Source organism: Anarrhichthys ocellatus, unplaced genomic scaffold (genome assembly GCF_004355925.1).
Source record: "Anarrhichthys ocellatus isolate YVR2014 unplaced genomic scaffold, GSC_Weel_1.0 scaffold6, whole genome shotgun sequence".
Taxonomy (NCBI): domain Eukaryota; kingdom Metazoa; phylum Chordata; class Actinopteri; order Perciformes; family Anarhichadidae; genus Anarrhichthys; species Anarrhichthys ocellatus.
Window position 1 is genome coordinate 14,684,776 of NW_022280036.1, and position 16,499 is coordinate 14,701,274.

General features: G+C 42.0%; 1 protein-coding gene across 2 annotated transcripts; it reads right to left on the reverse strand.

The window, feature by feature from the left end:
* Window positions 1-1,594: 1,594 nt before the first annotated feature.
* LOC116383000 (RNA-binding motif, single-stranded-interacting protein 1-like) lies at window positions 1,595-15,750 on the reverse strand. Of its 2 annotated transcripts, none has more exons than XM_031846499.1 (14): window positions 15,373-15,750; window positions 13,073-13,215; window positions 11,134-11,192; window positions 9,845-9,936; window positions 8,581-8,738; window positions 8,251-8,330; window positions 8,039-8,139; window positions 7,576-7,625; window positions 7,394-7,484; window positions 5,735-5,785; window positions 4,774-4,875; window positions 4,350-4,418; window positions 4,006-4,080; window positions 1,595-3,666 (listed from the first exon to the last, which is right to left on the reverse strand). In XM_031846499.1, the coding sequence occupies exons 1-13, from the start codon at window positions 15,421-15,423 to the stop codon at window positions 4,012-4,014; spliced, it is 1,116 nt and encodes a 371-aa protein (XP_031702359.1). In that variant the 5' UTR covers window positions 15,424-15,750; the 3' UTR covers window positions 1,595-3,666; window positions 4,006-4,011. The 2 variants fall into 2 exon arrangements, with proteins under 2 accessions (XP_031702359.1, XP_031702358.1); XM_031846498.1 differs by having other exon boundaries at window positions 13,073-13,233.
* Window positions 15,751-16,499: the final 749 nt, after the last annotated feature.

Genomic DNA, 16,499 nt, shown 5'->3' on the forward strand with positions numbered 1-16,499 from the left:
GCCCGCCTCACAAGAGGCACTTGATTGACACGTGTGTGTGTGTGTGTGTGTGTGTGTGTGTGTGTGTGTGTGTGCGTGCATGCCCAGTTCAAAGGGTTGATGCCCGCCTCACAAGAGGCACTTGATTGACACGTGTGTGTGTGTGTGTGTGTGTGTGCCCACTACATGGGACATGTATGTATATTGGGGTTGGAGGGTTTGTGTGTTGGGGGGCTGACAGTGATGGCTAATCTTGATCCCTTTGACTGGTTAGAGATGGGGGGGCATGGTGCCTTTATGTCTCTGGGATCAGCTGCGCTAAGTCTGAGCTTAAGACAGGAGATCCGGTATACGAGTGAAACTACAAAGGCTGTGTGCCTGAAATAGTGCAGGAGAAGCCGGTTTCAGCACACACATGTTGCACTTGTTGCTCATCTGAACCGTCATACATTGCATGCATAAGATCAGACACACAATAAGTTATTCAAGCTTGAAAATCAGTTCTTGGTTCAAATATGTTGGATAGCTTTGGCTCACAGCGCCCTCTGCTGCCAGATAATCAGCACAGCCCTGTGATCTCTTCTTGATATGTATTGTATCCTCAGAGGATTTGAGCTTGTTGGGGGCCAGGTATCTCTTGTGGATCAGTTCGTTTTGGTTTGTTCAACTCAGCATGTGAGAACATTTGTAAAAGGTTTTCTGCAGCAGTGGAGATCCATATCTATAAAAACAAACCCCTGATCTGATCTGGGGTTATGTTGGCTTTGACTTGGAGGAATTTGAATGGAACGCCTGGATTCCAAACTGGAGATGCAGAGATGTCAAAGTTGCAAGCTTTTACCAGGAAGGGAGGATCTAAAAGAAATGAGTTGTGAGAAAAATTGTGGGGTCCAACATTTCTGTAGCTTTACCCGGACAAGGGATTTTTAAGTCGGGATATCTCTCCTGTGGTGCAGATTTTGACCGATACTAAGTTGCAATACTAAATTGCTGGAGAACACCATGATTATTCAAGTAGCTCGATCTTAAAGGAGAAGGCTGCTGATATTCGAACGATCCCATTAAAAATAATGAAACCACCACTGAATTTAGCTTACTAATAATACAACAAGCCCGATATATTTAATTCCTCTGTGGCATAGAGCTCCATTGTCCAAGAACTGTCCATCAATTAGCCACATCCTTGGTTCAACATGTCCCTTCATTACAATGAACATGGACCTTTATTTTAAGACAATTGCACATTCAACATCCTGCTGATGTAAAAAGTCATTAGAGCACCAAATGTTTATTAATGCGCCACTAAAAATAGACCCCAAAAATGTGGTATTTACTACATTTGTTAAAACTACAGTGGCCAGTTATTTTAGGAAATGATTTATCTTTTAATATAAAAAAGAAACTACATTTGTGACCAGTTAATATAATGAATGGGCTTTGGGGCTGAGTGCCACAGACAGATTGGAAAATATTAACTGACGCATCAATGCTTTATTGCAATTAAGAAAATATAGAACAACACCAGAATTATCCTTTAAACTTCCAAACACACAAACTTCCAAACGTGCAACAGCAAAAGAGAGGACCAGTGAATTAAAGAGACAGGAGTCGTATCTGAGAAAGAGAAGAGCCTTTTATTCAGCATTGTTCTTATTCCAATGTTTTCAAAGGAGAGAGCAAGGAGAAGGTTATTTGAAAATCAGCTGAAGGTGAAGGGGGAGGCAATGAGGATAACATGTACAAGGTTTTTTTTTCTTTTCATTTTTACATTTTTTCCAGCAACAAATGTTCAGAATGGGAAAGCACACTCAGCAAAAGCAGGTTACCGCTTGTATTTTCCAAAGGTGAGCATTTACTGCTACAGTACTATTGGTCGGGGAAAAGCACCGCGACCATGCAGCTTTAACGTTTTCTTCTTGTCTCATCGTAGTGTATAGAGTTTCTTACATCAGAAATCACCAATTTAAAGAAAAAAAACAAAAAAGTAAAGCAAACAATAAAACTCACTTATTTTTCACGTTTGGCCCTGAATTCATATAATTTACAAATCTTATTCTGGACAAGCAAAACTTTTGAAACACATGCTGTCAGTCATGAGATTTCAACTTCCACCCTATTCTTATGAAATACTGCTGTTTTTGAAGTACTTCATACATAATTGATTGATTTGAGATGCAAATTGTTTGGCATGTACACTGTATAACCAAATGACCAACATCTGGCTAAATCCTAGCGTTATTTTTGGAGAGCTTTACAGTAGCAGTTTAACCAAAGATAGTGGCTTTTAGTCTTTCTTAAAGGAAAGCAAGAAAAGGGAGGGGAACGTGGTGAGTCATCTAAGATCTGTCAAGAATGGCAAAGGCAGAAGACTGCAAACTAAATGCACGTAGCCTGTATTCATTTATTCCAAGCACATTGTAAAACCAGCTATTTCAAGGAGAAGCTAGTAGTTGTCTTACTCACAACCGAACAACGCTCATCATGAAAAAGAAACACCAGAACAGAAGCAATGACAAATAAAGACAAAGCAAAGCACAATGTTTCTTTGCGGATCAGGAAGAGAAACGCTGCATGTGGGAGACAAAAACAGGCAGAAGTCCTATTTAGCCAGCTCCTGAGCGTGGCTTTTGTTCTGCTTCGTCCGCTCTGGTGAACAAGGGGGCTTTACCTGCAAACCCCACAACACCAGCAGACTCCGGCAGAACCATGAGGTAGATCACTGGTCAAACTGACCACAAGAGAAAAAAAAAACAACCCTCCTTAAAAGATGTCCATTGGGTGTAAAATTGTAATTTCAGAAAAGTACGGCTCTTTGTTTCATGTCACCACGATTTTTTTTTAAAAAAAGGAAAGAGGGAAAATAAGGGATTACCTTGCTCTGAGACTGTCGCCGTTCTTTTTTTTCTCAGTATTGCCGTGGGACTCTCATTGTCTTTATTGCTACCAGAAGACTAGATAGCGAAGCACTTCACACACACGTTTGATCAATCAGATAGAAATATGACACCTGATCAAGTTCGATGAAAACAATGTTGGAGAATGTTGGATGTGACGTAAGGAAGGCACCTTTTCCAATATTAAATTCATTAATTCCCTAATGAAATGGTCATCTGTATCAGCTGTCTAGTGCAGTTGAACATGAATTGATTTTGTAAGCTATTCTGTGGCAATGATGAAAACCAAAATGAAGATATTCTGAAACTTTAAACTTCAGTGCAAACAAGTATTGCAAGTCGTTTTTTTCTTTCTTCATATATCACAAATAAAAGGAACTATAAAATCATAGACACTTGGAGGGGGGGGTAAACTATCTCAATCTCATGCATTATAATATCACATCATACTGGGGGAGGAGTGGGGAGGGGAGGAGGAAGAGGAAGGGGAAGGGGAAGGGGAAGGGGGGGGGGGGGGTCCTCTGGCATTTGTTTGAGAATCCTTGAAAAAAGAGAAAAAGAAGAGCATGTTGTTTCTTATCAAAATAAATCTTTTTTTTTTTTTTTTTTCTTCCTGTGATTAGCCAACTGTTGAGTCCATTTACACTGCCCTCAGTTTTTCACCACAAACGTCGGGGCTGTGCAAAAAAGTTCATGTATCTGGTCCAATCAGAGAAGGCGTTGACTGTTACCACTGTGATGTCATCGGCAACCTCCCACCTGCCCTCTGGCTCACATAGCGGGAATCTATAGCCTTAAAATAAATAGAAAGCAGAAGCACTGGTATGAAAACTATGAACTATATTTAACAGCAGCATTGGATCTTATTATCTTTGACCTACACAGGCACCCTGTATACAGATTTCAAAAACTATAACCTTTTACATCCTGGTAACCCAGAAATTCTTCTTATTAATGGTTTACAACAGATCTATGAAGCTTTAGTTACTGATTCTTGAACCATTAATAAGGCAAATACTTGGTGTCCTATTAGAAAGTGGTGCTATAACTTCCACGTGGCAGTAAAGTTGTTAAAGTTAACAACTTGCTGGCATTCACATCAGACGACTTGCATTCATAAACTACAGCGTACCTGTGATTACTTGCTGAGTTGACTGTAAGGAGACGAGTTATTGGAAGAATCCACTTGTTGTGGCGTGCCGTTTTCCTGAAAAGCAAAACAGCGTCTCTTATTTAGAGCGTGATAATAACTATCTTCACTGTGTTTGCACTGAGATAATTGATGGTTTTAGAGGACGAACACTTCAAAAACAACTCTAGGCCTTATGAGTATAGAAGCTGAGTGGACTGGCACGGACTGCTGTAATACCCTAAAACAATATTTGTTTTAGGGTATAATCACATTTAAATGAACGCCCGGTATGTAGCTGAATGACTTGAACGAAGTTGATCGAGGTAAAGATACAATAAACTTACAGGTGTTGCCTGCATGGGAGGATACTGAGGCATGTAAGCTCCCTGGACACCAGGGTTGGCTGAAATATACTGCAAGATAAAAAAAAGATTAAATCAATAAAATCCAAATTATTGAATGGTATTACATTTTCTTAGACATCACACTGTAATCTGTTGAAAAATAACAATTGAATCACCCATAAACAATAAAGATTTAACCTCACTAATACAGGGGTGTCCATGCTAAATGTCCCAAGTATAGATCTTTCTAGTGGGCTGCCGTTAGTCACAAGGCTATGTCAGATCACTGTCACTATACAACTTGCATTAAATGAAACTAACATTTTGTCCTCATATTTGTCAGCATGTTCTATCTAATCATACTACCCAGGTTTCATTTAATCAATGCCGAGTGTGATGTAGGATATCCCAGAATCCCACTCACCGCTCCTGTGTTTCCCAGTGACAGCTGGCCCATCTGCTGAGTAATCATGGCTGAAGGGTGCAGTGACATGGAGGGATCCACAGAGGGAGACATCACAGCACCCTGGAACACAAAGCAGCTCAGTTTTGACCATGCAATCCCATGATTCCACACACTAAATCGCCTAATTGTGATGAAACCCCCCCGATCAAAAAGCACATGTAGGCTGCAACAACAGTGGCAGGTAGTGTGTTGCTAAAATATAGCATGTCTTACTTTTAAACCTATGTATGCAAGTCAGCCCAGAAAGATCAGCCGAGGGGGGAAAAAAAGATATTCTATAGCTTTTTAGGTTTGTTAAAATGTAAGATAACACATTTACAGCAATAGCTCTGAGGTAAACATGAAGCAGTCTGTGCTCCTGGGTCATGTTACGGGATGAAAATATGTGGAAAGGTGTGACGTTGCCAGCGCTAGTCTGTTTTCAGATGTGGTATATTCCTTTAAACATGACGCCTTTAGGGAATAGACCGTTTCCTAGTAAAAAGTGGGGGAGGGGGCAGATCAGCAGAGACACTTGTTCCACTGGAAACCATCTGTTGGAAGAGTCAAAGAGTCACAAGACTGTCTCTGCTCCAGGCATTTCCTGCTGGATCCAGAGAGAGGGAGGGAGGGGGGGCTGAATGGCTTTTTAGTTGTTCCATCTCTCTTTTATACACACTCCAACACACACATACAACATGTAAATACACAGGGGCTATTTCCCAGAACTCGTCTGGGCTCTGTCCACCTCCTACATTTGGGGAAGCTTTTAACGTTGGTTTGATCGTGTCAGCAGAACGGGCTGATTAAAGTTCACACTGTGTGAGCTCAGAGCTGTAGCGGCGCCACACACCCATTTCCTGTACACTGAATAGGAGGTGGTCTATGAGTGTATGAAAAGAAAAAGAAAAAAAAGAAGCAAATGCCGTTGTTCCCTTACCGGGTGTTGCATGATATATGGTTGATGTGCCACCCAAGAATGACTCTGTACCTAATGGAAGGTCAGACAGGAAGGGAGAGGCAGAACGAGAGACAGATGGAAAGAGAGAGTTATTGATGTGCCTTGGATGAAACTTTAATGTTACAAACGTTAAAATTACAATAGGCGTCGTTTTTAAATAGAAATACAAGGATGTTATCAGTCGAAATTATACATTTGGAGTGCAACAGCATATGCTGTATTCTTTCTTGCGTTTCGACTATTTCTGCTCAGGGACCATAATCAACCATGACAGTCCCAAAAAAATCCAAAGAATTCAGATTTCTTGGGCCCTCTGTTCCCCCCCTGTTGGCTAAGGAGCTTTTAAACTATCCTTATGACCTCAGCCGTTAAGATGGCCTCCAAACTCCATGGATCTTACGGCATGTTTGATTAGGACTTAAATAAACGTCTTCTTCGACCTCCAAACAATATCTCCAGTTTAGGCCCTGCCTCCCCCTCCTGAGGAGCTCAATGGTTCTCTAGAACTTCTTTAAAGCTGGCAGAAGGTTATCCTGGTAGCTCTTCAAAGCTTGTCCACCACTTGCTTTTGTACATGTAGCTATAATATATGTAGCCTCCTTGGCCTAAGTCCATCACCTGTGCCAACCAAGCTTTGAAAGCCTATTTTCTTTTTTATATATATCTTCACAGCTTCCCTCACTGCTGGTGTGTCCACCAGAGGGCTCTTGGGCTGCCAACCTTTGAACCTGAGGCCTTTGTAGCCACTTCAACAACCATCAAGGCAGAAGGTAGGTATCAGGTGCAATGCCCATTGGGCCAAGGGCAGGACTAGGGAAGGCGAGGGTGTTTGTTTGTATTGGATGAGAGAGAGTTGGGTGCTTGGAAAAGCTTCAACTGCTCCATCATCTCACTGTGAAACTTTTGAGTGTTCCTTCTGGCAATGAATGGGACACCTGGAGGCGAGTACCTGAGAGGAGCTGCCTCCTCTATCTAATTGGAAAGTTGAGCCTTTGTAGACGTCATTATTAGTTATGGATTCAAACACAAGAAAGCTCACACATTAAGAGTTCACAGTACCGGAGCCCCTAAGGTGCCAGGTCGATGATGATGACTTAGAGCTTATTATCAAATCTCCACATAACGGGGATGTTTACCAGACAGGCCTGGAAGACCCAAACAGTTTGCAGGTTCATCTGAAGAGTATCTGGTAGAGGGCTATATTCAAAAAGACGGATCTTGTCTGCATGCAGAAGTGTTTCTGATACACAGAATGTAATAAATCAAAACCTATGGGTGAAATATTACAAAACACTTATTTCAGAGAAAGTTTTACTCAGAGAAGATGTACCAAGCTTACTGTCATATTGAATTCTGGTTGACCAAGCTCTTTGAACAAAACAACAAAAAAATCAAACAATCATCAACCGCCACATGGAGACTGCCAAAGTGTGCGGTGGCCCAGGGCATCTTTAAAACACCTATTCATACATCTATAGCACCTGTACAACCCACACACATGCAAGAATACACCCTAACCCACATATACACACACCATTACCTCAAATGCAACAGAGAGGGGAAGAGAGACAGAGAAAGAGAGATTTAACTTCAGCGCTGGCCGTTGAATGTGTTTGTATTCAGGATCTTCTGCAGTACCTGGTAAGCAGAGACTGGAGACATGTAGGGAGACATCGAAGGCTGCACAGTCATTATCCTGTTGCTCACTGGATACGGCGAAGGGTAGTACCTAGGAAACAAACAGTATTTCATAATAAAGCTCCAGAGTTATGACTATAGTTAGAAGTACAAGTGGTTTCATGACCTGTAGTGTAACTCACCCATTCTGTATAGCTGCTGAGGAGGGGTCATAGGTAAGAGTCATTGCACCCTAAGGTGAGGAAATAATGTGGAGTTACATATTTGCATTTGTATCAAAACAACTGAACCCCATGTGAAACAAGAATCAATGCATTTGAACACTTTTTCAGTTATATTGGGTTTATATGGGAACACGTTTAGAAAATATTCTCATTTTCTTTTATATATAAAACAGATAATCACTGAGGAAAGTTTCCCACGAAATAGCTCGACAAAACATTGGTACAGATGATCAACACAAATGTTTTGCCAGCGATTTGTGAATCAATTATGGTCCAAAGATCTTATCGTGAAAGGACGTTTTTTTTGAAGAAATGGGCATCATTGTATGCGTGACACGATAATAAAATGTCATTCATTCATACTCATCGAACAGAGGGGGCAAAAGGTTCAAACACATGTAGGATGATAACAGATACATACTAGTCTGAGATCCCCTGTCTGTCCATTGGGAACAAATCCGCTGTGAGCATGTTTCTTCCTTTGACTGTCTGCAAACTTACACAGCAAGGGCTGAGAGGGAGCTGGGGGCAAAGCACAAAACCACTGCACATCAACACTCAGCAATCAATCATCAGCGCCTCCACACTTTTCATCGGAGGGAACATGAACAGAAAGGTGGATTTTCTTCCTACCCAGAGCTCCAGAAGCGATCTTGATAAACTTCCCATTGAAGTGGGAGATGACGGCATTACACTGCTCCGTTGTGTCCATCCTGACGGGGGAGACAAAATAACAAATGACTCGTCGTCGAATCACATAGACGATCTTCAGTTGATTACATTTTAGTTTCGCATTCATTGTACTTGAAGAGCAGCTACACAGCGGCATCGCCGCACTAGATACAATCTTGTGAGTGGTAATTTGCTGTTAGGCCATTATGTATCATCACAGCTTCGTGATCAAAGCTGAAAGTTTATTCTACAGCTACTTTAAAGAGAGAAAGAATGACTACTGCGACCGACCTGGCAAAGCCCACGCCTCGGCTGTTGCCGCTGTAGTCTCGGAGGATCCGCGTGGAGACAACCTGGCCGAAGGGCTGCAGCATGTTCTCCAACTCTTTCTCATCCACGGAGAGAGGCAAGTTGGAAATGTACAGATTTGTGGGGTCCTGCTCCTGTTGCTGCTCACAGAAAGGAAGACGGAAAAGAAGAAGTGCATTGGATCTCGTGTTATTTTTGTAGTTTCTTTTGCATGTGGCATGTGACCTGAGGGAGGATAATCATTTCTCTTGAATCATTAGTTAGAGAACCACGGATAAAGGCTGTGCTGCACTGTTTCTTCACAGACAAAACATATTGTTCTCTGCAATGAAACTTGTACGTGTGGATCAGGGTTTGAGATTTAAGTACGGTTAAGGGATAGAGGAAGACATTTGGTTTAACAAACATCAATAAGCTCTCCTCCCCACACCCACAGAAAACACACTTCATCTGAACTGTGCAGCAGCTCAGCGCCTCTACGGTCTTCCCTAGAAACAGCAGGAGAGCAGCGTAGCCTAGCTACCACAACACACAAACCGTGTTCTGCCGCGTTTGTTCCAAACAGAGCGGCTACATGCAGGTCTCCTGAGAGCAACCCCTCATCAATGAACGTCTCTCACCCATGAATTTAAGCACAGCGACACAGGCCGGGGACGGGGAAGGGAAGGGACTGAGAGAAATGAAATGATCCAGACCATTTCCGCTACTCAAATCGCAGATGTGATGCAGTAACACCCTGTTTGTTATCTAAAAATATTTTAGGAAAATGAAAAACTGGTTACTTTGAATTAGTCACAGAGGATCAAGAACTGCTCAAAGCAGCAGTGCTGTTGCTATAGCGCTTAGCTGCAGAAAGGCCGACATCAGTATGCATGAATGATAATTGTTAACGCCCAGTGACAAAGTAATAATGCTGGTAAAAACAAAAATCTGTTCCATCTACACAGTACAACCTCGCCAGGATTGTGTGTTAAGTGTGTGGGCTGGTGGTCTTGTGCGTGTAACGTGTCACACTGACTGACTGACGGTTATTTGGCAGAGAGGGACGTGACATCTGGTTTCTACAGTGAAAGTAAATGGGGTCACGGGAAGAACAGCTTGTCAGCTGAGGTCATGTGACCAGTCTAATGTCATTCTCCAGCACACACTGGACACGTGCAGGCATTAGAGAAGCACAACCCCACAGAGATGTTCACAAGTAAGACAAATATGCACACACACACACACATGCCTGCACCAAACTCACCTTGGCCATCTGGGCCTGTATGCCGCTGGTTTTCAGAGCATGTACTGCCTTTAAAGCAGCCCCCGGGCTGTCAAAGTCCACAAAGCCGTAACCTGTAGTTGGTAGAAAGAAATGAATATGAACAGTCACTAAATAATAACAACAACCATCTATTGTACATTTTGTACTATCACTTTTACTGAGGGATGGGACATATGTATTGGTCTTCATTGTGTATTACTGTGAAAAAAAATCAAGGTATCTTTTACATTATCAATCATGAAGCACAATTTAGTTTTCAAAATGTACACTACAAAATAATAATAAAAGAAAAAAGTTATCCCTCATCATTTTGCGAATTGATTCACTGTCTTCCCAAGAGTGCTCTGTGAAGATCGATACCGCTCTCATGTGTACGTATAGGAAGGTAAAGCAGCTGGTTAGCTTCGTTTAGCATAAAGAGGGGGGGTATACCAGCACCTCTAAAGCTCACTCATTAACATGTTATAGCTTGTGTGTTTAATCTGTGCAAAACTGAATAGATGTACTGATCAATTAATATTTGTGAATTTAAGGGAGACTATTCCAACCAAACCAGCATCTATGTTTAACCAGATTCATGACAAAATACACACACTTTGCGTCCGCTTTCATGATCCAAAGCATACCATGGTGTTTCTGAACTTTGAATGTGTTTTACCATTGCCCAGGCACTCACTGGTCTCCATTTATTCCCATAATGTGTGAACATCTCTGTGTAAAGACTCTAAATCTGCTGGAGTTAGGTAATCCACCGTAATCTGCTTTAGTTTTAGTAAGACTTGTGTTTTCCTTGCATTGTATTGCAGACTTTGCAAACCAAGCGGCACTTTCAGCCGTTTGAGTAAAACAATAGCGGACACATTGACTGTCATGTTCGCACTGATGGATTACCCAACCCAAGTAAAACTATCAAGTCGCTGCAAATTGATTTTCATACACTATGGAAATGAATGCCAGCTGGAGGGTATGGGTATGTATTTAAAAATCTAAAATAACAGGATGTGTTTCCAAGTGTGCTGTCATATAAGTATATAGCATCAATCCTAGTGCAAAATGCAAAAGAACCGGTGAGATGCTTTTGAACATCAGCTGAAAACAACAGTTACTTTGATGCCCCAACTAAACAATAAGTCTGCGTACTTAAACTTGCATTGGAGATATGTTCCAGCACTGGAAGAGGACTGAAGTTATATTGCTAAATATACTTTTTTCCCCCGAATCATGCAGCCTTGATAATTGACGGCTGGTAAGCTAATAACCTTACTGACCTTTACATTTGTTGGTTGTCTTGTCCAGGATTGCCTTTGCTGACTGAATCTTGCCATACCTGTGCACACATCAACATTCAGATGACTTACACATAACAAATGTATGAACAAAATGTCTCTTAATCGCCTTAGATTTCTCATTATGTATCGTTAATGTGAACACAAGCAGAGAAGAACAATTAATGAAAATAACAAAGACTGGTCATATTTCAGAGGCGCATACTGTACATCACTACTCTCACCTACATGCTTCCAAACACTAAGAATCCACTTTCAGGCTTTACTTTGTCTCCCACTTTAACTCAAGTTGATCTCTGGCTGGGGGTGGTACAACTAATCCACGAAGGCGACAAAAATTGATGACCAAATTAGTTGCAAACGAATTCAATTATGGATTATGTGACGTCATCGGGTAGCGACTCTGGAGTGAATGAACGTTCATGATGACTTTCATGGCTGGAGAATGCTGCTGCAGAGTGCATCGGTTGAAATAAATTGAAACATTCTAAACTGCAATAAATTATTCAACTCCTGACGTATTTCTGAATAAAGTATTAACTTTTATTGTCTTTATCGTGAGCGAACACACTCCAAATTCAATGCAAGCGTTGATAGCTAAAGAGAGGCCATTGAGTTATTGTGTAATCCATAATCCAAAAAAAAAGTGGTTTATCCGTTTCACTAATCAATAGATTATTCGACTATCGAAATAGCCCCAACTGTGGCACACGCTGTGAGCAGCTATGCGAGTGCACACAACATACAGACTGAATGCCTAGCTTACATCCCCATTCAGACCTTGTTGCTATGAAAAGCGCTTTCATTTCTGCTTTGTGCTGGCAAACACCATTGGGAACATCACGAACAAAACACAAGCAAACAGGACACAAACAGCTGCTGCTGCTGCTTACATGGGTGAATGCCTCTCTCCATATGCTTGTGATTCGGAGGGAAAGAGAGAGGAGACCAAACTCCACTAATTATGGCATCCACCGCACTAACCACTCGGACTGACGCCTATAGTATCACGTATCGAACATGTTCACCGCTTTACATGACTTGGTTTTCTTTTTTTAGGAAAACAATCATTTTTGCAGTCCGCTTCACATACCACAGTTGAGCCAACACTTTTCCTTGTGTGTGTGTGTGTGTGTGTTTCTGTTTATGGAGCTATGGTTGGAGCATTTGATGTCAGAGTACATTATGGTTAAACCAGTGTGTGCCTTTGAATGCCAAGATTGATGATCTGGCACTAAAAATACACACAGTCTGCCTTTTTGTTTGTCAAATTTCTATTTCATTCCGCTAAATATTTCCTTTCATTTAGTACATTTTCCAAAAAGTCTCTTCTTAGAAACAACTTTATAACTTTTGTGAGTTACTAAATCCTATTGCAACCATGAATAATTACAATTATTATTTTCAAACAATTCAAACGTTTGTTTTCTTGCCAAGCGTTAGATGAGCACTTGGATACTATTCTCATATCTGCGCAGTAAGTGTGAAGCTACTGCCTGCTTAGCATAGCACAAAGACTTGAAGCAGCTCACATGGCCCTGTCCAAAGGTAATAAAGCTTGAAGACTAAATAACATCACAAAAACTGAAGTGTAAAAATGACATGTTTTAAAAGGCGATAGCCGTTTCTCCCTCATTCCTGTTGTTGTGCTACGCTACGCTAACCGTCTCCTGGCATGTACATGTATTAATAGTTTCATGTGCAATTAAAATTTAACAGCAACTTTTACAGACTGTGTTGTTGTGCAGTTTGTGCCAGTGGTCAGGGAGGACCTTTGTCAAATCAGACTGGAATGACGTTGGTATGCGATATCTTAAGCCTGCTTTTAGCCCCTTTTATTCAGCAAACAAGCATGTCAACGACTCATGCTCGTTATGCTCAAACTGTATATATGTGTGTGTGTGTGTGTGTGTTGACTCACTGGTGACAGAGTTTGACCAGGTCCAGGTCTGTAGTAGCAGGAGGCAGGCCGCGGATGTACAGGTTGGTTTTGCTGAGCTGCTCCAGGCCTGTGCTGCTGCTGTTGCTGCTGCTGCTGGGACTGGACGGAGTCATGGGGTAGGACTGCACACAGGAAACCCACTGTTAGGAAGGGCATGGGAGCTACATGATCCAATTTAAACCCAGGTCAACAGTGATCACAAGAGCATTTTTATCATCCGTGCGAAACAAAAAAGGCCCAGATTGGACTTCATTAATGAATGTAGACGTTGCATCAACACAGCTTAGGTTCTTCTACATTGTAACAGGCCTGAGGGGTCCAGTGGTGGAAGTACCTTTACTGAAGTACTGTACATAAGTGCAATTCTAAAAGGTACTCAGCTTGAATATTTTCAGTTTCTGCCACTTTCAGAGGGAAATATTGTAGTTTTTACTCACTTTATATAATGGCACACACATAAAAACACATTATGGGTTTATAAATGATGATGCAATGCTTTACTAATACTGTACCCAGTAGTGTATAAAGTACTTCAAATCAGCTTCACATTGAAAAATTACATATATGTCTGGTAAAATAATATGTTATTCAAAACATACCACTCTGAATGGCGCATTCTTACATTTTGAATCAATTTACTTTTGATACTTTATGTGAATAATACTTAGTGAGTAACAGTTTGAATGCAGGGCATTTAACTGCAATGGAGTATTTTTTTTACTTTTACTTAAATAAATGAGTTGATTACTTCTTCCATCACTGTCAGGCTCTGAGTGGCAGGTAGGTTTAACCTTTAAGCTCCTGGGTGTTGCACCACAGAGTACATTGAGAAATATATACTTGTATACGGGCCTTTATGAATCACAATGGGATCAAATCTGTGCTCACGTCTTACATCCTGCTGTAGTGTTTATCGGAAACCTACAGTTTTCTTCATTCTCTTGAGCCAAACCATGTGGCACTGCCCTGCAAAGCATTTCCTTCCCCTAACTCATTCATTAAAATAGCTCCCAGCCACCCCAAACCCTCTCCAGATCAGATCAAAGACAAAGCACAGCAGAATCGCACCATCTGTCCATGACCAGAGGACAATCCACTCCAAGAGCCACAGCCATGGATACAACCACAGCCGTGCCAACAAGAATCACTGAGATATTCCCCCACTGTTATCGTTAAATGGATAAAGAATCGATCGCTGTGGCAGGAACCTCTGTGAGGCCTGCTGTGTCTTCAAGCAGCGGCCTTATATTTCTGTTGGTGTGCAATTACCATGCTAACTTTGTTTGAGACCGCCAAGGGTTCACATTAGGCCTCCGAGACAATACGCCTACTCCATTAGAGGGCAGCTCCGGTGGTACATTTCACAGAGTCATCATCGCACCTTATAGCAGACTAAACCTGTGTTACGCCTACACTGAAAACTCATTCACCGCTTCCCTGCAGGGACTCAGATGTGGCTGGTTGCGGATTCCCCTCCTCAAAGTCATATATGGTGCCCTCTGATGGACACATATTACAGATTCATTTGAAAGGTGGATATTCGGGATCTTATAGGCTGCAGGCTCAATCTACTTTATAGGACACAAGGCTCACATTTCCATCATCAGATGTTAGAATAGCTGCTGCCTCTCACCTCTGCGCCTGCTTTCTATTCCCATCTCCCGTCTAAATGAAAAGGTGTGATGGGAAAGCAAAAGGGGCACTGCCTTCAAATTACCTTTATTCTTCACCTGAGAGGCCACAGTGACAAATGCAGGCAGCACAGTTCACTCCAGCACACTGACATATATTACATTACACTACACTACACTCTCCCTCTGGATTCACCCAGGAGGCATTAATCTATAAAATGGACTACAATAACCGTCATGCATATTGACCAGAGGGGGCGAGTGGCTGGGCAAACAAGGTTATATGGACATAATAATTAAAATCTCGGTTGTAGAGCTATAGGTCGGGTCAGCAGCTGGTTTATCTCTCCGTGTTTAGCCTATCAGAGGATCAGCTTCCCGTTTGACAAGTCGGCTGAGAGAAGGGGATCTATTTCTTTATAGAATTCAACTCATTTTGGCATTACAATGGTGAGATATAAACGCATATGGGGAAGCCAGAAAGGGCTTTCCAATGTCATTTGTGGCTGCTATTACACAGCCTGTTTAGTCAAACGCTGCCTCGATCGTGGGGGGGCCGGGGGGGGGGGGGGGGGGGGGGGGGAAGTAGGCAGAAATAAAATGAATAATAATAAAATAAACCAACGTGCGAGTGTGTGTTCGGCCTACCTGTTTGCGATTGACTGTCTTCAGCGGGTTGCCTGTGTTTGCAAAGATCATCCTGGAGGTTATGGATATATATTTGTTATTTCCCAAAAAGAAAATCGCAACGAGGAGCCACTAGAGACGGAATCCAAGGCGGTGTACGGAGCCTACGAAATAGCCAGTCGGTTTAAAACATCCGCATGCTGAACGGGCTGGTTAACATTAAAAAGAAGAGCCTCGGTCCTGCACAGGTATACTGACACATCTATACAGTCAGATGCACGCCAGGCGATGGACCAACCCTTCGGTCCGGTTCATTGATCTACGACGTCCTGCTGCAGACCGCTCGGCAGTCCCACCTACTACAGACCAAACCATCTCCGCCTCCGCGGGGTGTTTGACATCAAATAAACTGCGTGGCCGCCTCTTGCGAACTCGCCTCGGCGGTTTGTTTTTTGTGACAAAGGCACGTCGAGACGTCTGGTGTCTGCGGCTCGGTTTATAATCGGATACAAAGTGCTTTTGGGTTTCATTTGTAGCCGCACAATCAGTTGGGCTGAACACTCGGCGCCTTTCATGTTGTTGTCGTCCGCACATACCAAGCATTCTTCACCCCCACCTCCTCCAACCACACGCACACACACACACCCTCTTCCTCTTCCTACCCTTCCCCCCATTCAACACACTCACTACATGTTAGAGAATCAGGATGCAATGAAATATAAGCTGGGTCTGGCCTGGGCTGGAGGTCACACACTCTCCCTATGTAAAACCAAATATGGGAGGGAGTGCATTGAAAGACAAGAACACAGAGCAAATATTAGGGGAAAAAAGGCATTCATTAAAAATGTTTACTCCTATCTTTAGTGTCCTGTAGGCTCATTATAGTAGCCTATACTGTATGTAGATCATGTGACATAAAGTAGAAACAAAATATTGACTCCATCAATCAAGAGAACCATTAATATTTTCCCTTTTAATGCATTCACAAGATTGATCTGCTTATATGCAGTTTGTAAAAATGTGAACTAAGCATTTTCACATATCACACACAAATAACTCCCTCCACTGACTGATGGGGAAAAAACTATGGCTTCATAGCTTCTGGTCAAATGTTTATACTGCTTTTCAGAATTGGTTTTAAGATGCAA

Excerpts from the sequence above, each read along its gene's own strand:
- LOC116383000 (XM_031846498.1), bottom strand. The coding sequence starts at position 15,423 with ATGATCTTTGCAAACACAGGCAACCCGCTGAAGACAGTCAATCGCAAA. Across the intron at positions 8,739-9,844 it reads TACAGGCCCAGATGGCCAAG|CAACAGGAGCAGGACCCCAC; the intron begins GTGAGTTTGGTG and ends TTCTGTGAGCAG. Across the intron at positions 8,140-8,250 it reads GATCGCTTCTGGAGCTCTGG|CTCCCTCTCAGCCCTTGCTG; the intron begins GTAGGAAGAAAA and ends CTTTGCCCCCAG.